We start from the raw sequence: 26,120 nt of genomic DNA, 5'->3' as shown, positions 1-26,120 counted from the left end.
GAAAGAGACCCAACTCTAATTAGAGAAGATGATATAACAATAAACTAACCTTTGTGTTCCATTTGCCAAGCTCAAGAAATAACCTCAAAATTGAAAATGTAGGACTGAAATAATAAATATAAGCACATCTTATTGTTGCTAGCGTGAGGTTGTTACTAGAGTGCCATCTTCAGTGCAATGTACAAAGAGGTTGTTTTTTCCTTTGTGAGAAAATTAAACATCAGAGACTATTCTTTTTGGAATGCTGACACAAAATGAAAAAACTAAAAATTAGAAGGAAACTTATGTCTCTTCCAAAATGATGCTTCATGTCTAATTGGTATTTGGGGTTATTGATTTGTTATTCTAATATCCAGTGGGTATCATCTATTAGTAATTAAGCTATTATAGATTGAGGATTTGAATGTTTGGGACAAAAATAGGTATTTGAAAGTTTTGACTTGCTTGATCAATGACTTTATTGTATAAACCAGAGAATCCTGGAATCTTAGAAGTGTCCTCCAAGAGCAACTAGTCCACGCTTGCATTCAAATACATTTTCTTGAATAACATCTATCCTCCTTGTCAAAACCATTCTCACTTTGGATACTTGTACAGATAAAGAACTCTGTATTTTGAAATCGAGCTCATTCCAGTTATGGGCTGCTAGAAAACCTTATGGAAAATGTCCTTATGCTACATTGGAATGTCTCCCTGCAGCCTCACCCACAGATCCTCATTCTCCTCTTTGGAACTTCCAAATAGAACAGTGTAATGGAAATAGCATTATTCTGTGAGTCAGGAGAAACAGGTTGTAGACCAGATTGGTCTTAATATGTTACTTGGCTTAGGGCAAGTCACCTTCCCTCTCTAGCCCTAGTTGCTCTTCCAAAAGAAAAGGAATAGGGATGAAATGATCTGATTTGCAAATTCAAGGAGTATATATACTCCCATCTTCCTGTGATGGTTCTTAAACGTTGGAGGTGACTATTTACCAACAGGCTCTTGGTTTACCCCTGTTCCGATAACCTTTAAGATGGAATAAAGACCATTTAGTTCTATCGTAAGACCACTTTGTTAGGTCCAACTGGCCTTCTTCAATATGTTTATAGTCAAATGAGCAGCTGAAATCAGATACGCGTTTGAGATTAAATAACCCAGTTAGTGCTCACACATTCTACACTGCAGCCGCATCTAAGCAACCAGGATGACTGTGCAGAGAATGGAAATGCTGTTCCGGAACTGAGTCCTACTTCCCTCCTAACGCACATATCGAAGCCTACAAAAAAGCCGACATGTTCAAAGGAAGGTGATCTACCTTGATGTAAGCGTAATAAAATGCCTGTGTTTTGGTTCTCTGAAAAGCCCTCTTTTCCTAAGGACAGGCTAGTTCCCTTCTTAATCCTAATGGTTTTATCCAGTTTCCAATACACACTTCTGTGTGACTGCTTAGTTACATACAGTAAAAAAAAAAAAAAATGCTTTGTGAATTTTCACGGTGAGAATTGATACAGCAGCATTTCAGCAGCTGTGCCAAATCTGAGCAAATGACTATTTTCTGAAATAGTGCAAGGAGAAAATAACAGCCATGTTTATGGCAACACACGGCAAACCTGCCCACATGTCAGCAATAATAAACTTTAGTTATTGCAGGGGCTCCTGAGTGCAAGCTGATTTCTCAGAGTCCAGCTCAGGAGTTAAGGCGCTGCCCTTCGATTCCACTGCAAAGAGATCTAAGACACAAGAAATATCTTCCTAAAGTTGGCTCCCCCCCCACCCCGATAACTCACAATGTCATCTTTTAATTATTTTTGTGTCAGCAGGACTTCCTTTTAAATCAATCACTTACTGTACTAAATTTTCTATATTTCTGGAAGTTATAGAAGGAAATGAGCAGATAGAAGTGTGATGATTCTTTCTATAAATAAACTGTGAGTTTCCAGGATGGAATTACTTTCCACTTTGAAGGAGAGCTAGGCATAAAACAACTAGTAGCTGTTGTGGCCTGGAAGATAACTGGTAAATAAAAAACAAAAATGGCAATGTGGAAAACACATTTAATCGAAATGCTCTCTAGATGCGGTAATACTACAATGGCAAATATGTTTGGACATAGAAGCCTAGATTATTTCATGTGTCCCGTCACTAACGACCAAACAGCAGTGAAAAAAAAAAAATCTCCCTGAGCTAGCCTGTGCCATAGATGATGTTGGCTGTTCATAGCAGCAGAAGAGAAGAATTTCCAGCAGGGAGGACTTGGCAAATGTGACACATCCTGCTAATGGAACAAGGAGACCCATGGCAAAGACATGGCTTCCTGGGGGTTCTCGCAGGAAATGGCTTTTGAAATGTGCACTTGGTAATTTGTATTGAAATACAATTTCTGAAAACAAACCAAAAGGTTTAGCAGCTTTTTACCATGGGATTAGGAACCCAAATGTTTGTATCGATTTCTTTTGCTCCCTATCAAAATTCATTATATGTACTATGCATATTTCACTTCCTATTCTTATTAAGCACCAGTACTGCCTTTTTTTTTTTTTTTTTTTTTTACAGCTAGAGCTCTACCAGGAGGCCCTGACAGTCAGTTCGTGATGTCAGTCATCCCGGAAACGATTCCACGGGAGCTAAAAACGTAACCTGTTGTTTTAATTGACCAGTGAATTCCTTGAAAACATATGAATTACTAGCGTTGTGTTGCTACATCCCAGGTTTCATGTCTATTTACAAGAAATAAGTGGAGAGAGAGAATAAGGAGAAACAAGTCTATGATTTGACCTATGTTGCCATGATTCTTGTTTAGGAATCAGATTCTGAGTTCTTTTGATAAATAAACATTTTTCCCCCTCTGAATACTCCCTTGCCCTCCCTGCTCCTAGGTACAGAATTCTTTGATCAGTAATTTGCAACCTACTTGATCTTCTTCTTCTTTTTAACCTCTATGTTCTAATAATGTCTAATCAAATCCTTCCCTGGGCTTCATTTTTTTGGATCTAGATGTCGCTACATGGTTTTCTGAATAATAGTTGTGAAAGGTAGCTGCAGCATTGATTTGTACCTTGGTTGGCCACCTGGGAGTTCCATACTGCACTGTGCCTTAAATATGCTTACAGATGGAAGGATGATAATGATGATAAAGTTAATAAGGAAAATCAAAACCAAATATCAAGACAGTGGACATTACTGAAATCCAAGGAAGTCCTGAGAGGTAACTGGGCCAAATTTCTAGTATGTTTGAATATGGTGGTCAGGTTTCCATTTAAAGTGAAGAAAAAAGCGGGACATTTATCACTGGGGCCCCAATACCTACTTTGATTTGGAAAATCTAGGTAGTCAAGGCAGAAACATTTTGTTTATAACAACGAAGTAATTCCCTTTGTGCATAATTCACTATTTGTGTGTACGTGTGTGTCGGGGGGAGGCAGGTAGGTGGACCTGGCCTCCTCTTGTTCCGTTTTGTTTGGTTTCTCTTTTAGACCTGGCCTATTAAAAACAATTGCGTCGGCCCAAACCCAAATTATTTGCATTTCTTCTTGATGTTGAGTTTTACTAATTTCACACTAATAAACACACTAAATGGCTACAAATATGACCTATAAGAAAAGACTTTTATTAGTGAAAACAGCATTAAAATTACTGAATATCAACTCCAGAATTTTACCACAATGGTTCAGTTTACATGAAACAATAATGAAAATATACATTGCAATTCGTAGTCGGGAGAACTGAGCTTACTATGATTTTCAAAGACTTCCATGAGCAGTATCCATTGCACAACATGGCTTCCTCAGGTTGGTAACCAGCAACACAGGACATGATCTAGTATCTGTACGGTGCCAACTAAGAGAAATGTGTTGTTCAGAAACTTTAGAAGACTATTTCCTTCCTATAGCTAATTTGAAAGTGATGTTTTATATTTTTTCATTACATAGTCTTATAATTTCTCTGAAGACCTTATTCATGAGCTTTTTAAGTTAAACAAGTAATTTCTCATTTCTGACATATTAATGAAATCACTAGACTTTCTATCTAGCCAGGGTCTACAAAAGCAAACTAAGGTGGAGGGCTGAGTAATTCTTTCCTGGTTCTGGGGACTGTAGTCCATGGATCTGGTAATTATTAGGATTTAATGAAAAACCCGAATCTTTTTATTCTCAACAGCATTTATTTGGCTCAAGGTATTTAAGCAGTTGTCTCACAGCCCCATTTCATTTTCCCTCTGTAGACTTAGGAACAACAGGCTAAATGTAATCTTTACAAAATTTAAGAAGCCCTACTCTTTCATAGAAAATAGACAACACAGTTTGGCTTCCTGGATTTCCCCTTCTGAAATGCAATCTTATCAACCAGTGGAAACTAACACAAAACAAAATTCAAAATTAGATTAAGGGCAATTTTGTCCAAATACATTATTGAAAATTCATTTAACCTCCTGTTTGATTTTAATTTAACAAAGGACAGATAACCAGCAAATACAAAATTGAGGGTTAACAATTATCAGGTGAACTTGATATTTGTTGCCAGTTATTCCCTGTAAGTGAAGCCACAAACAGGATATTTTAGTTCCGCCCATCTGACCATAGTGACTAATAGAATGAGCACTGGAAATGAAGCCAAAACTTCATCTGATACCACTTGTCTACATAACTGGGTAGCCGAGGCCCAAAGCCCTCTGCTCAGTACTCACGAAGAACTAAAATGAGTCATACAATCACGGGATATAGATCCTGTGCTACGTAAAACATTTAGTCCAAAAGCACTGTTCACTTCTTCAGCATAACTAGGTATAGACCTAAGACCACAAAACTCTTCATTTGTATTCTCTCTCTGTTTCCCTCTCTCTTTACATCTCTTCCCATAAGGAAATGTGCAGAAGCATTTAAATAGATAAAGATTGAATATTAATATTTGCTTATCTGCAGTTATGTCAGATCCCAACTGATTAATGGGAATGGGCTGCCAGTGGAAAGGAACACAGATTGCAAAGATGTCTGAAAAGAAAGCATCTCTTAACAGAGATTTAGCAATTAACGTTTAATACAAACAGTATTCTAAAGCTCTGTATCTTACCCTCAAATCTAGGTGAAAAGATCAATTTGGTTACTACTTTATTTTTTCGGAAAGATAATGGAAAGATAAATATATTTAACAAACTGTGGCTTCAGAAATACCATTGTAGCAAACAATTTTATTAATACTTTCATAAAAATGGCATTTAATAAATTCTCTCTGATAGCTTGATGTTATTAAAAGCAAACAAAAGTCATTAAAACAGTTTCTTTCCATGATGTACATTAGCTTTCATAGCATGACTGGATTTTTATCTTATAAGCTAACCTAAAATACTAATAATTAAATCAGGGTAAAAACAATACAATGTGTTTTCTTTACTTTATTTCGAAATAGTGATTATAAATACATTCTTAATATATTTTCTCCCCAGCTCTTTGGATGCGACAACAATAACAGCAACAACAAAAAAAACTCACTGTGCTCATTTCATACAGTGTCAATGTACAAATCATGCAAAAGATTTTATAGATTACTATTACTGCCATACATTTCTAGATGTGTTTTGTTATTTCTGCAAAACCTGCTGACGTTACTCATGAGGCCATGCCCTGTATAATTTATGCATCCTTATGGCTTAAAGAAACAAAAATGCTTTAAAAAAGCAACAACAGAAAGCTGGTCTTAAATGATTTTCTAATTAATATATTTATTCAGTTTATTTTTCAGAATGGAAAACTAAATATAGAATATAAATGGCCTTATAGACTTGAATCACTGTATTTTAATAGCTGCTTTCTCATAAAATTACACAGATTTACTTTTAAAGAATTGAATCATTTTTTATTGATTTCATAGAAAAATAATTTAAAACTTGATTTATATTACATGGACATAATATATTATCTCAACCCCTTCACTAATTTCATACGATCTAATCTTCTTTGCAACCATTCTAACAGAGTCCAAGCACATGATACAATGCCAAGAAGCCCATGATGTGTCAGGCCACGTTAGAAGTGAGCTCTTCTTGGATTTTCTAGATTTGAATCAAATTCTACCAAAGATGATGCACTGACATATAGATCATTCCTCAAGGGGTTAAACTAACATCAAGGTTATAGTTGAAGCCAACAAAATGTACAGTATCCTAACTGCTCTTGTACTCAACTCAAAACTTAGGCCTAACTACATTATCATAAAATGTACAAGTAGAACTAATGAGAGATAGGTGCAAAACAGTATACACTGTTTAATGTAGGCACAATGACTTCAGTTAAGGAAAATGGATTGGCCTTAACCAAGGATTTGTTACTGTCATTCACTTACAGTTAAAACCTCCAGATAACCCCACGCATTGAAATTACTTTTTAAAAAATGTTGAACATTTATACCTTTCAGCAGAAGAGTATGAGACAGCCAATATGCTACAGCAAGCTTTGAGATGGTGGCAGGGACTCTTGCCATTGACAACTGCAGAAACCTTGAAACATCTTCAAAGCATCACCACACTGAATAAAGGCATCATCCCAAGGACCTATTATCCCCAGATCATGGATAGAGCTTTCTGGTTCCTCCCATAAGTGTCTACTTAAGATTCCTCAATCCATACTTTATTGACAGGATAAACTGAAACACTTTCTTTGAAGCCTTTGCATCTTTATCCTGTCAGTATGCATTAGGAGCCCTTTAATCCATGGATGAATGCAAGCATGGTAATGGCATATTAAAAGTCCTTATGAAATTGTAGATGAAAACACGCTGTTGGGCACACATCTTCGTGTCTTTTCTTTCAAGATCAGAAAGCAAGTATTTGTTTGTATTTTTTTAATATTCATATAAAGTTTTCACAGACATTGTCATGAAAATTAAAATTACACATTGAAGTTTTAAGAGCACCAGCACACACATATGGAGACATTTTTTTCTATTTAAAAAAAATCTCCAGATTATCTCTATGTATGCATATACACCCAAATACACACACACAGGCACACACACACGTACTCGCACACCCTCTAAGAATGCCAAGTTGTTTATTTGTTTTTTTTTATCCCGGAACAAACATATAAAGCCCTGAAATTAGTACTTAATAAAGGGACTACTGTTATAACTTTAGCCGCCATATCATTTTGGAAGCTGCACCAAAACATCTGCCACTTGAAGTTCATGAAGAATGTCTATGTTTACCTTCTTGGTCATCTCACTGATTAATAGAGTAATTATAAGAGATGGAGCACAAAGAAATATACATATGCAGGCAGGCCAAGAAGGTAATGTGTTTCAGGATGTCACTTTGCTAATTGGGAGCTCCTAAAAATCTTCAAATGTCTCCCATTATCAAGTCCTTCCTTTGACCAATTTTGACTTAGAAGTTAACAGCACAAGCAAACACAGTGGCATATCATTTGTAGTTGCGGACTGTGAACTAATCTGAGACCAACGAAAGCATTTTACAGTGTGGCTTTGATAGCCGAGATCACCATGATGTTCACTGCTCTACTGGATTATCTGATAGTAGCTGGAATGATGACAGAACAGGATACTGATGCATACGAGATATAACTATTAACCTTACTCATTAATTTTTTTTAAATATTTGTAGTGAAAACTACTTGAATTAAGCTCATAGAATCCTGAAAAGCAAGACAACTGATGGCAAGTAACAACCGCCCCAGACACAATACTATAAAACTAAGGAACTTATTTTAAAATGCACAGTTGGTAACAAATCTGAAGATAATATGCTAAATTCTCAAGAATAGCACAGAACTGTTTTTTTGTATTTTTGTGTTTTTGTGGTTTTTTTTTTTTGTCTGTTTCGCTTTTAAATTATACCTGATCACAATGTCCAGAATATTTCTGTACACAGAAGCTTCAGTTTCGGTTTGGTATATTTTTTTCTGTCTAAATTTATACCTATTGATAAATTCCCTGTGACCAGGAAAACAAGTCAGGCATATTAAATACATATTAAGGAGTACATATTTTCCTATTTAGTATACAAAGTACTTCATAAATATGAATTATGTTACAAAAATAGCTTTGGGTGCGCTCACATGGTAAGCACTTTGCTAATTTTGGACAACCTTTAAGGATTGTGGGTATTTCACGTAACTGAGAACAAACTCTAATGTTAGTTTAATTTGAGCCTTGTTTAATTCTGATAAACATCACGTATTTCTTCAGATCACCACAAATGCTATGTAACTCACGTTGACTTTTTTCTTTTAGGTTTTATGTATAGACAGGTAATGCTTAAAGTGTTCAAATTTATTTTATAGTTATGTAATGCATGGTATATTTTAAACAAATATTTGCACAATTTAACATTATAAATCCAGCGGTTTCAAGATGCAGGCCATAAAGTTTACCGATTTACAAATACTATCGAATGTTCTCTCTTTGCATGCTTTTTTTTTTTAACTTTTCAGATAATCTTTACACAGAGTTGTTACAATGCCACAAATCAAAAGGATTTATTCCAGTTCCACCGACTTAATCTACGTGCAAGATGAAGGACCCAGCTGAGGTACAAACACTGGTACCAGTTTTCTTGAGTTTGCTTTACAAAGCACAAAGAGACGAAGGTTTTGCATTGGGGTACAAAACAGATTTGCCTCTTGAGGTTAAATTCAGTGTATCATGTATATAAAGCATCCCTTTGGCAATAGAGTTTGCAGTATCCCCACAGGACTCCACAGTATAGGTTTTATGTAGTAAAATCTATTAAGGAAATTCTCTTCTACTGGACACATCTTTGCAGCTACAGTTAATGAGACAGCCTCGGAAACACCTGCCTCTATGCCTATTGATAATATAGTATTTGGAAGTTAGAAGTCAACAAAAGGCACTTTCATCATTAAATAAATGTCCTCTGTATGAAGTGAGATTGCATGACCTAGATCTTGTTCAAAGCTGTCTGCTCCTCAAGGACCTGTAGGTAGTCAGGGGAACTCTGGAGTTTTGCCTTCAGTTCAAAATACTCGCTGCTCTTCCGCTGCTCCACGACAATTTTACTGTGGTTGCCGCCTATCAGTGACTTCTTGTTTTTTTTGTCTTGTTGTTTTTCTGGATAGCGGATCTCAAAGCCACTGACACCTATGCTATTGTACTCCTTTTTGCTTTCCAGAAAATTCTGAATAAACACATTGGAATCCCTGCTCGGGAATAATTCATCCAGCTCATCAATTGTGCTCAGTCTCTTCCTGCTATCCACATGTAATAAATCTTTCTCCTTGTCGGCAACATTTCTCATAACGACTTTCTGTCCTGGAGGATCTGAAAACATGAAGCCGGTTTCTGACTCTTTCAAACCGCAGGTGTGGCTCTTGCTCATCTGCTCTATGGTTTGTGGAATGAAAGCTTCTGTGCTCAGTCCGTCCTTTTTATTGGTCTTGTGGTCATGCTTCCTCAGCTGCAGCTGCATGGAGCCACACTCAGGATTCCCCAGGCCCTCGTGCTTGACCGTGGGCTTCTTGTTTCGCCGCAGCACAAAAACAAGAAGACAGAAAGCAACGAACACAGTTAAGATGAGGACCACTAAGATACTGAGGATTAAAATAGACAGAGGCACCGGGCCACCGGGAGGACTTCGAATGGGACCCAGCGGGGTGGTGAACGTAATGGCAGGTGCAGGGCTCGTGAATGGCGCAGATGGCTTGTTTAAGAGTTTGGGACATAAGATTTCATTTTTGAGGGACTTCAGTTCAATGCTGGCAAACTGAACAGGTGTCTCACATTTCAGCTCCTTCACAACAATCCCGTCATTCAACTTCTCCAGCCACAGCTTTAACGCCACCAAGTCACAAGTGCAGTCCCAAGGGTTGCCCTCCAGGTCAATCTGTGTAAGAGACTGCAGCTGATCGAGGACCCCGCTGACAGGTAAGTACATGAACTTGTTGTTCCTCAGGTTCAGTCTAGCGAGGGGCGCTCCTGAAAAAACGTAGACAGGCAGGCTCTTTAAGAGATTATTGTTTAAATACAGTAACTGTAAATTTGGCATCGAGTCAAAGGTGCCTGCTAAGATCTCCTTAATCAAATTGTATTCCAAATACAGATACTGTAGGTTATGAAGGCCTGAGAATATCTCAGGATAGAGTCTTTCAATCTGATTGCCATTGAGATAGAGCCTGCGTAAATTAGTGAGATTATGGAATACATCTCCCTTGATAACTGTAATCTGATTGCTGCCTAAATGGAGCAAATCCAGTCCTTCAAACTCGGCAAAGTCTGCGATGTCCACGTCTTTGATGCTATTGCCATTGACATGCAGCTTCTTGGCATTTAAAGGTTTCGGTACCAGTTCAGACATGGACTGTATATTTTTCTCTTGGCAGTTGACACTCAGTCCCAAATCTGAAGGATGTGTTTTGCAAAAGCAAGGGGCCGGGCAAGGTGTCAGGGGAGGCACCCTTGTTTGGTAAGACACAATCTGACTGAGATTGCGGTTGGAGAGGGACTTGCCTGCCACGATTCCAGAGATCTTGGAAGGATTTGTGGTTTTCGGTGGTTTGGTCACTAATCTGTGTAAGGATGTTTGGGTCGTGTGACCATTGGGAGTGGTGAAGCCATTCTCCAGCTGAGACGGAGGCAGGATTCGTACATCAAAATCACTGCCCGTGCCCATGGGGCATAATTCTTGTTTGTTGGTTTCTTTTAAAAGCCTTCCGTATAAGTCACTGGGAGTTTCGCAGATAGCCTCTCCTATGTAAATGTTATATGGCATATTCTCCAGCCAAGCTTTTAAAGGCAACAAATCACAGCTACAGTTCCAAGGGTTGTCTTCCAGTTGCAGTTCAACAACACGGCCTATGTGTTCCAGAACTCCGATATAGGGGAGTTTCTGGATTCTGTTCCCTCGTATATCCAGATGGGTCAAAGATGCGAATCGGAAAATATTATCAGGAAGGAATGAAATCAGATTGTCATTAAGAATGAGAACTTTCAGTTTGTGGAGCTTATTGAAGGCTCCTCGTTCAATATACTTGATTAAATTGTAGTCAGCCTGGAGATACTCCAAGTTCTCGATGCCAAGGAAAGTGTCAGCTCGGAGAATCTTTAATTCATTGTTGTTCAAGTGCAACTGCTTTAATGCACTGAGCCCAAGAAAGGCTCCTCCCTCAATGTTCTGCAGCTTATTATTTCCCAGCTGCAGGGATACTGCGTGTGAAAAATTCAAGAATGTATTTGGATAGAGGATATTTAAAAAATTGTTTTGGAAATTGAGGTGATAAAAATTCGACCACGGCGGCTTCAGCTGAGTTGGTCTGTAGACCGAAACTTTCTCACAGTTGACATAGAGCACATTCTCGACTGACACGCAGGAGCACACGTTGCAAATTTCCACCGATGTGTCAGAATCTGCATTTGCCGAGGAAATCGGGGCTGACAAAATCAGAAAGAGCCAAAGAAACATCTTCTTGCAATCAGCAAACAACTTTATGCTTCTGAATAAAGAGAAATAATCTACAAAATAAAAAGAAAACATTTTTTCAATGATCATTACTTGAAAAAGTATTTGCGCTTACATCATACTGTAGTGAGCGCGTGGCTGTAATGGTTAGCTTTGTAGTGTTCTGCAAGGATTCTCACTCAGGTGAACAATAATCACCAGAAATGCCATCAGTTTTATTTCCATACCTGTAGTTTATACATTTTACACATGCATAACACCCAACAAACAACAGGAGAAAAAGGCTTGATTGTGCTTAAACCTTTACAATCAGAAAATATTTTCTCTACATGGGCTATCAAATTCCACCCTTGAACACAGACCTTTTGCAACTCTAATGACTGATCCCAGGCCATCAACTCGGCCTTTGTAGTTTGCACCACAAAGGCATTTCAATCTGTAGAAGTCGGCTCTCTGGGCTTCAGCTTGATAAGAGGTTGAACAGAGAAGATAGTAGAGCCCGGGATTCAACGGAGGGTGGCAATGGGAGGGACTGGGTTGCTGTAGAGGGGACAGTCAAAAGATCAAGGTAGAAGGAGCCCTGGGAAGAGATCTGCCTGAGCTTCAGCCCACAGGTAAGCACACTGCCACGAACCAGTTCACTCCTGTACATGGCTGCCTTAAAAAAAACACAGATGACCCAGTGAGGTTCTAGAAAAATAACTGAGTAGGAAATGGCCAAATTTTAATTTCAAGTAAATACACAGTACCTAATTTCCTGTCAGTCATCTCCCAAAGGAGGAGGGGGGAGCCTTTTGTTTCTGGGTCCCAGAAAGCAGGAGAGAAACCTGCTTGCTCCTCAATTGTCTAGCTGATGTCCAGACAGCTTTCCCACCCCCCAAGAACTGGCTCTCCTGCCTCCCTGGCCCACTTCTATTCCTTTACATGCCATTTTGAACCCAGGTCCGAGGACTGACACTTGGCTCAGATGCTTATCTCCTTCACTTGGAGCACAGACTAGCACTGCTGAGGAAGAGTTCACACACTACAATCCTTGAGTGGTTTTATCTGCAGCACCAGATACATTTAGTACAGTAAATGTCCTAAAATCATCACTTCCCAAACATCCCCTCCCAATATCACCACCCCATGTCTCTGTCTACAAACAAATCACGAATCACCTAGTGGAGTTTAATGCTTAGCAAATTAACCCCTTGTAGCTATTTCCTTAAATACAGCATGCATATACAAATATATGCAATGTTTCCCTGGAAAAGCCTAAAAGGAAAAACAAGCACTGTGCATTTTACTGTTGCAATTTTCGCCATGCGAGTCTTTTCCATCTTGAATGGGAAGCTCGCTGCAATTTCCATATGGTTACCACCAAACATTAATTAAATAAATAAATTACCCAGGAACACACGATGAGGGAAATGATACAAAGAAGTGTCACACAGAAACTCCTTTGTTTATTTTGCCCACGAGGAATCAGCTAGTGGTAAAACCAACCATGTCTCAAGGTAGACCATCCATTAGCCACGACCCAGAAAGATTTGCATTTTAAGTAGTTTGGTTCAGAATACAGCCAACACTGCCGAGAAGCTCCTTGCCTGCCATATAGACATGAATTTCCCCTATTCACCGTGATAGTTTGATTGGCAGTGCAAAAAGAAGTCATAAATTCTTAAGTATGACATCATCCAAGCCAACTTTCATTGTAAAATCAAAATTTCACATGATCATTTTGCCTTCCTATAGATGTGGTTTTCACAGCTATTCTGGTTCAGTTGAGTCATTTCTTGTTACTAACCCCCAGCCAAAAATCAACCAAACTAGAAACAAAACAAAACAAAACAAAAACCCCGAATAACCTGAATTCGGTACAAAAACAAGAACAAGGAGCATCAGCAGATCTGAAATTGCATAAGGAGCTGCCCTCCTCCTCGTAATTTGTACTTTAAATAGCAAGGGGGAAAAAAGCCACAAGGACAAGCTAGGAAGTTCCCAAATGCATCTCCTGTGTAACAGAGAAAGCCGCAGGCAGCTGGAGTGTCAAGCGAGGGAGAGGGGGAGTCGATCGCCAAGGAAGAGGGACCGAAAGGGCAAGAGACCATGGAGTAGTGGTGAGAGGAGGCAAGAGAGCTGGAAGGGAGCTAGAAAGAGGGCAAGGGGGCACTGAATGTAAGTAAAAGAAACCTCCCATTCACATGGTACCACTAAAACATGCACATTTTAAAATTGGGGAAAAAAGGAAAATAAGAAAAAAACCCACGAAGTATGAGTTGGGTACCAAAAGCCATCTCTCGGGCTGCCGAGAGCGGCGCGTCTGCCAAGAGCGGCCCGTCTCCCCATCTACCTCTCCGTCTCTCGATCTCTGTGCCCGGCAAGCCGCTCGGCTCCCACAGCCGGCCAGGACCGCACAAACCTAGCTAGCCTTACCACGTACCCGGCATCCAACCGAGTGCCGTTCCAGGCGCTCCGCGCCCGTGCGGAAGGAGCGGGCCTGCTGGGGGACAGATGCCTGCGCGGGGTGGGCCGAGGTGGCTCCCCTGGAGCTGGCAGGAGAAACCTCTGCCCGCCAGCCTAGGCGGGGGTGGGGGGCTCCGCCGAGAGACGCGGTCACTGCCGCCCCCTGTGCGCTACCTCGAGCCGGCGGCGACGCGGCTGGAGGGGCGCCGACGATGGCGCGTACCGCAATGTTTTGCCGCATCCCGGTGCCCGGAGTCGGCGCGCAGCCCCCTCCCGGGTCCCGGGCCCAAGCAGCGGCCTCGTGGGTCGGGCAGCAGAGGCGGGGACCGCTCGGGATGTCGCGGGGGCCTTCAGCTCCGCTGCGCACACATTTCTCCACGCGCTCCCGTCCCACAACGGGCAGCTGTTGGAGTTTCCATCGGCCTCTCTAGACCCGGGAGTGCGGTGGTTGAGGGGTAAGAGACGGCCAGCTCAGGCCACGAGGCCGAGGGCCACTGGGGCGTCACTGGCCCGCCTGTTACAGGCAGAGTGACCCAGTGGCTCTGTGGCCGAGAGTGGGGGTCCAGGCACCCCCCTATCCCCCCAATTCCACCCCCCCCGGCCAGCCACAGAGTGCTGCTCTCACCAAGCCAGAAATCAGCTCAACATTTGGGCATCTTGCAAAGTCGCGCTGCCAGCACTTGCCCGGCTTTGCAGGTCTTTTAGAGTTAGCCACCGGCTTCTCGCGTATTCCCTGTGTTGCTGGGTGCCAGTAATCTCCGACCAGCTCGGGGGCCACTGCCCTGACCCCAGATCCACGTCCGCCTAGAGTGCTTGCGAGGGGGGCGCAGAAAACAAAGCCAGCGCAGCGGCCCCGACAGCCCGAGTCGCCCTAGACCAGGACACTTTCCCCGCCGCCCCAGCTGCCCGGGGAGGCAGTGATGTTAAGGACACCGGATTCTTTTGGTCCTCAGGGACTTGCGACCGCGCCGTGGGTAGGCAAGCAGGGTGGTGGTGGGGTAGCCACTATGGTCGCTTTGGCCACTCGGCCGGCCCCAAACCAACACGACCCAAACTAAAAATAATAAGCTACCTGCCCCCCTCCGCGCGTGCGCGCCCGCGCGCGCGCGCGCGCGCACACACACACACACACACACACACACACACACACACACACACTCGTGCTGCTGAACCAAGCGGGGAAGAGGCAGCGAGTGTCGGTGCAGCTCGCGCAGCCCCGCTGAAAATTCACCCACCTCCGGTGCCCAGCAGCTCTCGCAGGGCCCGCCGCGCCGTGATCCGCTCTGCAGTTTCCACGATGGTCCCTACGTGATCCAGGATTGAGCTGCTCCGCGCCGGCTCGCCCGTCAAACCCACCAAGCAGCCCTCGCAGGCAAGCGGGCGGGCAGCGGCGCGCACGCGCGCACCCGGCCAGACACCGCGCGCGCACCCAGCCCCTCGCACACGGGCTGCACCTTTACATACACGCGTCGAATCCCCGCCCCCGCCCCCCCCCCCCACCCCGCGCACACGCAGCCTCCCTCCCGAAACTCAGGAACCTCGACCCCCGCACATTGCTGAGGCCCCCTGTCCCCCATCCAGACACCTCCACTTGATTCCTCTTCTACCCACACGCCAAGAAAGCGTACTTTCCTCCAGGCATCCGCCCCCTCTTTATGCCTAAAACACCCCCTAGGGAGGAGCGACCCCTTTCCTCACGCGTAGAGACCCCAGTCTCCAAACGCGAGCGCGCCAACCTCCATCCTCCCACCACATACACGCACACTCGAGTCCTTTCTCCTCCCTCAGTCCCCTAAGAACGAAGGCGCGCGCGCGCACACACACACACACACACACACACACACACACACACACACACACACACGGGGCGTTCCTTTGAGAGAACAACCAAGAACCCAGGCAAAGCCAACGAAACGTCGGAGGCGGGGGAGGGGGGCCAAGGGAGGTAGATAGGGTCGTCGAGTCTACGCGGGATTGAATAATTCCAGGATCAAGGGGGGTGAGTCAACAACGACATTCAAAGGCAACAATCGCACTTGGGCTTTGTATAACGGGTACAGTACCTTTGGCTAATTGTCACCCCGCAGATCAGAGGGCTCCGGGAATACTTCTTCGGCAGCGGGCGATCCTGGATGGAGCCTTCTTGGGACCAGTTTCCTGGGATCCAGTAGTATCCTCACTCCCCCTACCTGTCTGCGCGTAAGGGGCTGGGGGCTTTAAGGCAAAAGTGTGAAGCTTTAGCCCAGAGTGAGACTTATTTAGTGGGTTTAGGAGGAGACGGGTTAATTCTCCGCACCTTAGAACTCTGCGTGCCTTCGGTGTAGAACGGGTTAAGCAGGACGATTAAAGAGCTGGGGGTGGGGAGAGGGGGAGAGGGATAGAGGAAAGAGAGGTGTGGGACCGGGAGAGATGCCTCACTTGCGACCAAAAGAAGAAGAAGAAAAAAAAAAAATCTGCTTTGGCTACTGAGCATGCCCAGTTCCCAGCTCGAGCCCTATAAGGGAGGCATTGTGTGCGTTCCGCTTCTCCGGGCTTTGGTGGTGACCGGGAGGGGACTTTGGTTGGGGAGGGTGGTGGTGAATGAGAGGCTTTAGGGAAGGGGGACAAGGTTTGGAGCTTTGGGGGCTTTGCGGGAAGAGAGACCCACGGGATACCTTGGGGAGTCAGTAAAGGAGACAACGGAAGGGACTACGAAAAGTCACTTCAGTAGCCCCCTATCATGGCTATACCAAAGAGGCTTTAGCAATTGAATCTCAAATATCCAGAAGCTGCAAATCCAGCGTGTGGATTGTCTAGGCCCTTTTCTTCTACCCATTTGCTAGTGCTTCCACAAGAGAGTAGGAATATCCTGGGGAAAGGCTAATGTTCAAACGAGTTTCATGCAGACTGGGAATTTAATTAATAAGCTTGGCAAGAAAGCAAATGTACCTGTGGGGCGAGGGACATTGGCTCTCCTGTATGTATTTCAAATACCTGGCTTTCCTAACGAGGAAAGGCTAAAACGGTCGTTTTACTCCCCTCCCCCTCAACCTTGCTGTTTTTGTAGGTGCTTGGCTAAGAAAAACAACTCTCTCTCTTTACTTTGTGTCTGTGGGGATAAACTGGCTTTAGGTAAATAGAGCTAAGTTATAAAAGGCAAGTATTTTCCTAGCCCATTCTTTGCCACATTTCAGGTAAGACTGCAGGGCCCATTTCTTCAGGACCTATGTTCTGCCTAATCCACTTACTCAAATTCTAGTCGCTCTAGCCACAATAGGGTATAGTCAGTACCCAGAAATGCTTTTACTTAAAAATGAAAAACTTTAAAACTAGCAATAGCTTTGAAACCAGAATTTGGCTGTCTGCCTGAACTCCTACAGTTAAACATTTACCATAATTGGTTGATGTTTAAAGGCCTCAAATCTAGGCAAAAAATCCGATGAGGAAAGGATTTATTACATTATTTGTGGGTAGTGTCCTGTCTTCTATATTATCTGTGGTATGTATTCACATATAAGTTCATATTTTTTTCATTTTTGTCATTTCATGAGGCTGCCTTCAGGTTATATTCATGCAAATGTTTGCTGGGCACAGCATGTATATAGAGATGCATGTACAATGTTTAAATGAATATTTAAATAGATACGTGTATATAGGCATATTTTCTTATGAACTTGGTAAATATTACATCTTTCATAAAGAATCCTTTCTCTACCCTCACACTTTACTGTCCTCAAAAATTTCGTCTTCTTCTCTTTTAAAAACCTAGAGGCAGAAATTGAGTGGGCAGCAATGGTAAATTTTGCTATATTCCATGTGAAATCTGTTACGAAATAGCATAACTTAAGGAAACACTAAAGGATCCGTCCATAACAACATAGGCACTTGTGCAGCTCCTTAGTAAGGTGAAATTTGTTTTCTCCATAGGTAACAGCTGCAGTATGTTGAAAAATCCCTCTACTGTTGTACATTTGAACAAAACACATCCTGCTAATTAAGAACTCACATTTGCATTATATTGTATAATGCAATTTGAAAGTGGTAATGGATACCAAAACAAGTTGGCATTTATTCTAAATGCAAAAGATTCAGGAAGCTACAATATATTTTATCAGGATAGAGGAATTGTTTGTCCTTTACTATAAATGTTAACAAGATTCAATAGAATGAGCAAAAATTTTACCTGAAAATATAATGCACATTCCAAGCACTGTGAGAGCTGAAAAGGCCAGATCTGGACAGTAAATATCAGATGATTTAAATACCTACCTTTATTCAACTTTAGAAACTGTTCTGAGAGTTGACTATAATAACTGTGAAATGCTCTTTTTCATATGGGTATGGAGACAGAAGTCTGAAAACAAGTACAGCTAGAACATCAGTAAACTACAAGTAATAATAGTGCTAAAAACATTTCGGTGATTAGTATCTAAGTCATTAAAATGAATGCTTTCAAATAAAATATTTTGCTGCTTAAAAATGATAAAGTGGATACTCCTAAAAATAACATAGAAGTAACAGCTTCCATGCCTTCTGCTTCTTTTGCTTTTCAAATTTAAAAACCCAATCCTTTAGTCCTGCAGTCTCTTTTCTAGCTCCTAGAATGACACGTGATATCCATATAGAACAATAGTAAACTAAAGGAAATTGCTAGCTTAAAAAAAGGAAGGAACCATGAGAGACGATGGACTCTGAGAAACAAACTGAGGGTTCTAGAGGGGAGGGGGGTGGGGGATGGGTTAGCCCAGTGATGGGTATTAAGGAGGGCACGCACTGCACGGAGCACTGGGTGTTATACGCAAACAATGAATCATGGGACACTACATCAAAAACTAATGATGTAAAGTATGGTGATTAACATAACATAATAAAATAATTAAAAAAGGAAGTAAATATATAAATAAATAAAAGTGTTAAGAAAACTCCAGCACTATTTATGGCAATGGAAAGAAACACAAAGTTGATGTTCTTCCTAAAATATATGAATGCAAATACTGTGAGACAGATTTGCAATAGCCTCATTGTTTCTCTACAAATGTTCCATCGTACTTAATCTTGGCTTTGCCAGGAGTACAACTGGAACCGTAGGACTACACCGATTTGCTGTGTCTCCCGCTTTCAGGGCAAATAAACAACTTCGCCAGGAATTTCACCAAGCTCCTGGATATCCTTAATTCCAAAGGCAGTTTTAGTCGATCAAATGCTACCATTCACAAATGAGTAAAACACCAACAAAACTTGGCCCTTGTCAGTGGTCTTGCACTCTCATATTCCTCTTTTATCCTGCCTTGTTTTGCTGCTGGTTTTTGTTTTTGTTTTTTTATTTCCTTAAGTAATCTCTACACCTGATGTGGGGCTCAAACTCAGGAACATGAAATTGAGATCAGGATTCACGTGCTCTACCGACTGAGCCAGCCAAGCACCCCCTGTCCTGTTGTTGTTTAAAGTCGAATTAGCCTTAATTTTGGTATCCAGGTATCACACACAGATCTTTCAGTGTATCTTAATTTCGAAAATGTATTTGTACTCTGGCATTTAAAGAAATTACAAGTTTGGCATCTCTCGAATTGGAATACAAGAAAGTTCTGAGGATGTTAATATATCATCTGGGAAGAGACGTTTCTAAGATCAAGTAAGTTTAGAAGACTCTTGCTTCCATAAAGCTAAACAGTTTTTTTAAACTTTGGGATTTCTCAGGAAATTCAATTATATTAAAAATGAATTCTGACTTACAAGGGGAAAAGATAGTGTGTAACATTTCCCAAACTTATTTTTCTATGGAAGCCTTTTTTGTTTTAATCACATACACTTTGAGAAACCTTTAACTAATTGCTCATTTTTGCAAATTTTGTAGAAATCAGGAGCTGAAAAATAGCTTTCAGATCATAATCTAATCCATACCATAGAAGCTATTATCTATTGAGTGCCTCTTCTTGGCCATATTGCCTCCAAACATTATAGTTCTTTAGTTCTCTGAACAATACTGCAAGGGGGAGATTCTTCTTTAAAAATCAAGGTTCAGGGAAGTTGAATGATTTGCTCAGGGTCACACAGTAGTAAGTGACAGTCAAGATTTGACCCCAGGTCTTTGACATCTTCCCCAATACCCCACACTTCCTTGTCCACAGAGGAATTAGGGCACTTTTAATTTGGAAAGCATGATAGATTTTTTTCCTCAAAGATAAACACTTGGGACACAAATGTTTGCAAGTAGTAAAGTATTAATACGCAACACTAGATTAAACCAATAAAGGACAATGGAAAACAGTTTAGATCAATTACGTATGACAGGGTCTCTTAAATCAGCTACTTTCCCCCTTTGCCAATAGTGGGCTTGTTCCATTCATCTTGCTCTTTTAACCTACATACCTGAGTTGATTCGGAACCTGTGATGTCTCAATTGTCTCTTATTAGAGACAGTTGCCTTTGCTACTGCTAAATGGAGCCGGGTAAAGCAGTAGTAGTGTTCATCTCTAAACTGACTGCTATCCAGCAGGGCACTGAGTAATCGGAGAAGGTGAGATTAGTTGTTTGATTGATTAGATTATATCAACCCACGTAACCTTCCATTTTTCCGGGATACTACTTCATATTACAGCTGGTAACCTGCTTCCCCCCCTCCCCCAGAATCGAAGGTGTCAGCTATTAATGTATTGAAATCTGAGTACTCCAGGCATTGGCTGATTTTTCACAAATTATTTCTGGAGGATTAATAAAGAAGAATATTTTGTTTCAGAGGATCTTTGTAATTTTGGCTCCTAATGAGTACTTGTTCATACAGCTCACTCATCCCACCTATATTCTCTAGAATAACATTTTTCTAAGCCACAGATGCTGATATAATAGCGTGTGTTCTGTTTACCCGTTTTCTTTCTGAGTCTTCTCTAACTTGAAAAAATATGATCTTTCTCACTCACTGTCAAAGATTAGAGCCTGGAAACAAGCTCCACTGCCCTCAGACAACTCAAAGATAATAAAGATCGTGAAATAAAAAATAGGAAGTTAATAGCCAAACAATCTACTGTGAGAATTACTCCCATGGGCTGTACAAGTTCCAAAACACCAACCAAAGCTTTGTCAGAAAGACAGAAAGTTGATGAGAATCCTTCCATTTTTACCATGCTCCGTTCTGTCTAGGGAACCAGAGTACTATCCCCAGCCAGCAGAACATGTTTGTTTGTTTTTTTTAATTTTGCAAAAATATTGAGGGTCTCTGTCCAGTGCTTTTTATAAGAGTATGGTTTTGCTTTAGAAATTTTAAACTTAAAACTTTCCTTCAAAATTGATCTTGTTTCCAGCCCCTCCTCTTTTGTTTTAGAGATTCCCTTTGGACATTTCAAAACATGGGGCAAAGTCAGGGGCATGAAACAAGGCAGAAAAGGCATAATATGGAGATGTGAGTTATGGTGTGACTGTATCCCAATTACTATATCAGAAATAAAATTTATCTCTTTCTGAAGCTCAAAGCGTGAGTCAGAGGAAAGCAGAACATCTGTGTAAGCCAGAGTCATGTATCTGTGATTGACTACCTTCTTTTTCAGTTCCAAATGGGAGCTTCTGTTTCTCTGATCTGACTCAAATTGAGTAACATCTACCCACATAAGGTCTTCATGAGAAAACTGTCCCCAGTCTCGTGCCAAGGGATCACAGTATAGGAGAAACTGGCATCACAGAGAATGCCCATTGTATCCGCTGTGTGTGCATAGCATTCTTGTTAATCATAGAATTTCAGGGCTTAAAGGGACCTTAAAATTCTTACGGTTTAACCACTCCCAGTCAAAGCTGAAATCTTCATCAAATGGACACTCAGGGCTTTGAATACACTCAGTGATGGGGAGCTCACTGAGGGTAGAAGCTCTAGTAAGTCACCTAGAAAATTCATTACGGAATTTCTGCAATCTTTACTGATTTGTAAATGTGAAAGAAACGTAAAATGAAACGTGTGAGGATTTTAAAGAATACACGAAGTTTGGAACCAGATGGACTTGGGGTGAAATTCTTGCTTGACTATTTAATAGTTCTGTGATTTAGGGCAGTTAACTTTTCTCAGTGTTCATGGCCTCCTCTGTAAAATGGGTATGACAAGCTCAATCTCCCTGAGTTTTATGAGGATTAACTAAGATAAGGTTTACAAAACACCCAGAATGGTGTCTTTCTCGCACAGAGAATTACTTCTTTCTATTCATAAATAGAAGGAACTCCTAGATACATAAAAAACAAAGAATACTAATTACATATGCATTTTCTACCCTGAGTCTCTATAAGAATGATGAGTAGAAGAGGATGATGGGATTATTTGCTTGTTTTGCTTATTTTTAATTGTTTCAAAAGCTAGAAACCATTATGTTAAAATAAATACATGGATGCTTACACTTCCTGGTATCTTTTAGTTACTTTTCTATCTTCATCAATTATTAGTTTTTTAAACCATTAACTTCAACAACAACCTCTTTAGAGCTGAGCATCACAAACACCATCATTATTTTTTAAAAGAGTCTTCTTCCAGTCTTGCTTCCGGTCTAGAGTCTCATCTTCTGTGCTCCAGAGCCACAAGAAGTGGGAAATATCATTATTTCAATGAAGTTCCTCACAATGGCCCTGGAGAGAATATTAAAAATATGTTTTCCTGAAGGCTGTTACTGAATATCTTTTTGGGAAAACAGAAAGGGAGACAGAAAAGGGGGAAAAGGAACCACAGTATATATAGCTGTGCTGTGATTTGTAGCATTATTTGTACCATGTGTGCAAAAAAAGTTCTAGTGACTTAGGGGCACTAATTTTATCATTTTCTCTCTAGAAAACATGTATTTTTAGAAACTTAATGACCTAAAGAACTAACATTCTTCTATCCATAAGATTATTATTCTTTTTTTTAAAGATTTTATTTATTTATTTGACAGAGAGATAGAGAGCACAAGTAGGCAGAGCGACAGGCAGAGGGAGAGGGAGAAGCAGGCTCCCCACTGAGCAGGGAGCCCGATGCGGGGCTGGATCCCAGGACCCTGGGACCATGACCTGAGCTGAAGGCAGATGCTTAACCGGCTGAGCCACCCAGGTGTCCCTCCATAAGATGATTTTGTCATGAGCGTGGCATGTGTTGTTTTTAGAGAAAAGAAAGTCAGATTTGACAGGATGTGATACAATTATATCTAAGATCACCATCGAAGGATAAATTATGTATAAATTAATTCAATCTCAATCATCCAATAACTATTCAAACAGATATGATGACTACAGGCATGTGTCTGAGCTGCTGTTAATTGGCTTTACTTAGAATGCTCATTGTTGGAAATATTGAACTCTAACTTATATTATTTGGATTCTGTTTGTATTCCCCCATAGCAAAAATAGTCTAGTGTAAAAAAATGTTCAAGGTATGACCTCTAACCAAACTGTTTTTTACAGAGTAAAAGTTGTTGGGCATTTTACTTCTTATAGCTGAAGCTATTCAATAAAATTTCATTTTTATTACCTTTATGGATGAAAGAATATCCAGAAAACCAAAACTATAGGATCCAAGTACTCAGGGCAATGAGAAAAAAATTACAAATGGACCATATAATGATGACTCCTCTCATTTCTCTGCCTATGTTTCAAGAGATGTGAGTTTCCTGAACCTTGAAGGGAGAAGAGTCTCATTGATAGCCACTCTTACTTCTTGAGAATCTGTCCTATATGACAAGTGGCAGGGCATGCCTGTGTTGGAGCAGTGGTCTTGGGATCAGTGGTCTTCCTGATCTTCTCTTCCTGCCCCTTCATGTACACTTAAAGAGGGTTTCTGGTCAAAATGGTAGGAAATGCCATTCTTCAGTTTAAAATTTGATGACTGTTCAGACAAGTTGGCCAGTTATGTTGTGCAAACCAAAAGACCTGTGACATAGGTTGAATGTCTCTAAGCACTAACATTTCAACTTGAAATTAAATCGACTGACAAAAGCTTCTATTTTGTTAATAAGTGTTTGTAAAATGTCATAGGATTTTATAGAAGGCAAATTTCTAAAGGGGGTATGTCTTGCAATAAAATAAGTTGAATTTGGTAAATATACAGGAAACTATAAGGAAATAATTTCATATATTAATTCCATAGTAACAAAGGACTGGCAAGAACTGGTGATTAAGTGGATTTTAGCTCAAAAGGTAAATATTTTTGGCTCTCTTTCCCAGCTCATTATTAAATATTATTATATAAGATATCTCCAATTCATTAGAGATTCTGCTTTTATCATTTATTAAGACTAGTGGCAAGAACAGATTGGCCTAGAGGGGAAGAATGGATGAAGGAGAAACTAGCATAGCCATGCATATGATATATAAATTACACATAATTCAAATCATTACCCACTTCAAGTAATTACTTTCTTTTTAAGCATGCGTTTTCCCTTCTTTCCCACTGATTGTAAAACATTTGCACTCAGAGCTTGTCTGGAAAAAGGCAAGCTTAATCCTCAGAGTTCCTAGAGAGCCACATTGCATCTTAGGCCACATAGACATAAACTCTCCAAAATTAAAACACACCAGTACCACTCCCTCTTCCCATCCCCATCCCAACTGTTGGTTTGGTAGCTGCACATTGAAAGAGTCAAAATGTATACTGAAAATAAATTAGCATATTTCACTCTATCTGTTTTAGGAATAGAAAACTGCCTTTCCTTTCAGATTCCAAGAACTCGATGAATTCAAGAACATAGGAAGTTGTGTTAAGATAGCCTGACTGCAAATAATCTGCTCAACCATAACATTCAGTTCATTTTAAATCTTTATTGAATACCTATTACACATCAGGGCTCTGAATCCCAAGGTGAAAGGCACTGCCTCTGTCCTCCGAGATCTCTTCCTTTAGTGATAGAGCGGATGAGACCATGTTGTAATAAATAATATTCTATAATTTATCCAATAGAAATGCCCTTGAACCACCAAATGCTCATTTCTAAACTTTACCAAATTTCTCACTTTCATTAACACTGTGAAATCCTATAGTCGAAGACAGTAGTGGTAGGCTTTCATGGCACATATTCAAGGAAATTAAGAAAATCAGAACATTGCCTTCCATCAAATGGCAAGGTCAACAACTTGTATGTCCTTCTGGAGATGACAGAGTCCAAAACTTTGGTATTCCTCCAGAATACAGAGTCAAAATTTACAGTGTGCCAGACATATTTGGAGAGGACATTAACAGGAAATGTTCTATAAAATAAGAAATTAAATCATGTAGAAGGGCCAGAAATTGAACAACGAAGATAACCAAAAGACACAAAATGAAAGAAGACACCAAAACAGTTAAGAATCTTCTCAAATTTGATGTCCAAATGGTGAAAACTGCAAGAAGGGTGACATACAAAGGAAGAGAAGAGAAGCTCATGTTGTTTAGCTTTTCAAGTGGAACTGAGAGCAAAGTATAATAACATCTCCCCTAACCTACCATATATATATAGATATATCTACTGATCATGAAACAACAACCAAAAAACCCCAGCCTCTTCTCAGGAAATAAGAGCTGCTGGCAATAATATCCTAAATATAAGCATGTCTGGTTCCACATTATTACTTTTTTTTTTTTTACCGATATACACAAATTGCCACAATATTTAAATGGGTCATTTGAAAAAATATTTCAAGAAAGAGAAAAATCTTACTGAAATTGTTTTACCAAGACTGAAAAGTGGGTTCCTTTATATTTTTGACTGTTTTAGTAGGTCAGAACAGACTGTAAATTTACTTCTTAGAGCTGGTTAGCCTTAGGACTCCTACTGCAATCTGACAATGATGCCTTCTAATTGTTGTTTATGGATGTCAAGAGACTTTACACCCTTTTTTTTTTTTGGTCTTTAGTTTGTTCTGATTCTCTTTTTTAACGTGGTATTTAATTTGTGCTTTTGCCCAGTCCACCACCAATAAATAATTCTTGAGGAAATGTTGCATTTGAATTTGAGCCAATTCCCTTAGAATTTTGGTAGTCAGGATTTGCCATTACTCTTCTCATTTCCGATGCTTTACTGCATAAACAACCCCCCGCCCCACCCCTAATGCTCCCTCTTCCAAAAAGGAAGAAAGATAGAAAAGCAGCCATTGGCATCTTACACTGAAATCCTGTTTTGCTATCCAATCTATTAGAGATTGAATTTTTTTTTTTTTTACAAAATTATTGGAGAAGAAAAAAACATTTTCCCTGCTGTTGCTGCTGTATTATTATTTGACTGATTTTCAGTTTATTAGTCATTCATCTGGATTGGTGCCTGTATATTTTCCCAAAGGTTTAATATGGAAAATGATTTCTTTGGCCATATTGAAT

General features: G+C 40.5%; 1 protein-coding gene and 1 long non-coding RNA gene across 4 annotated transcripts in view; one reads left to right on the top strand and one right to left on the bottom strand.

Annotated features, from left to right (window-relative positions):
- Nucleotides 1-3,578: 3,578 nt before the first annotated feature.
- On the bottom strand, nt 3,579-16,260 carry SLITRK4 (SLIT and NTRK like family member 4). 3 transcript variants are annotated; one of them, XM_027609112.2, is made up of 2 exons: nt 15,916-16,260; nt 3,579-11,457 (listed from the first exon to the last, which is right to left on the bottom strand). In XM_027609112.2, the coding sequence occupies exon 2, from the start codon at nt 11,405-11,407 to the stop codon at nt 8,891-8,893; it is 2,517 nt and encodes an 838-aa protein (XP_027464913.1). In that variant the 5' UTR covers nt 11,408-11,457; nt 15,916-16,260; the 3' UTR covers nt 3,579-8,890. The 3 variants fall into 3 exon arrangements, with proteins under 3 accessions (XP_027464913.1, XP_027464912.2, XP_027464914.1); XM_027609111.2 differs by lacking the exon at nt 15,916-16,260 and adding an exon at nt 15,088-15,310; XM_027609113.2 differs by lacking the exon at nt 15,916-16,260 and adding an exon at nt 14,478-14,588.
- Nucleotides 15,764-26,120, top strand: part of LOC113931288 — a 37,164-nt gene continuing 26,807 nt past the window's right edge. Inside the window, exon 1 of the long non-coding RNA XR_003522714.1 lies at nt 15,764-15,851. This is a non-coding gene — a long non-coding RNA (uncharacterized LOC113931288). The remainder of the gene's footprint in view (nt 15,852-26,120) is intronic.

Source organism: Zalophus californianus, chromosome X (genome assembly GCF_009762305.2).
Source record: "Zalophus californianus isolate mZalCal1 chromosome X, mZalCal1.pri.v2, whole genome shotgun sequence".
In the NCBI taxonomy this organism is placed as follows: Eukaryota; Metazoa; Chordata; class Mammalia; order Carnivora; family Otariidae; genus Zalophus; species Zalophus californianus.
The sequence above is the reverse complement of the archived record's forward strand: the minus strand, read 5'-3'. Positions and strand labels throughout refer to the sequence as shown.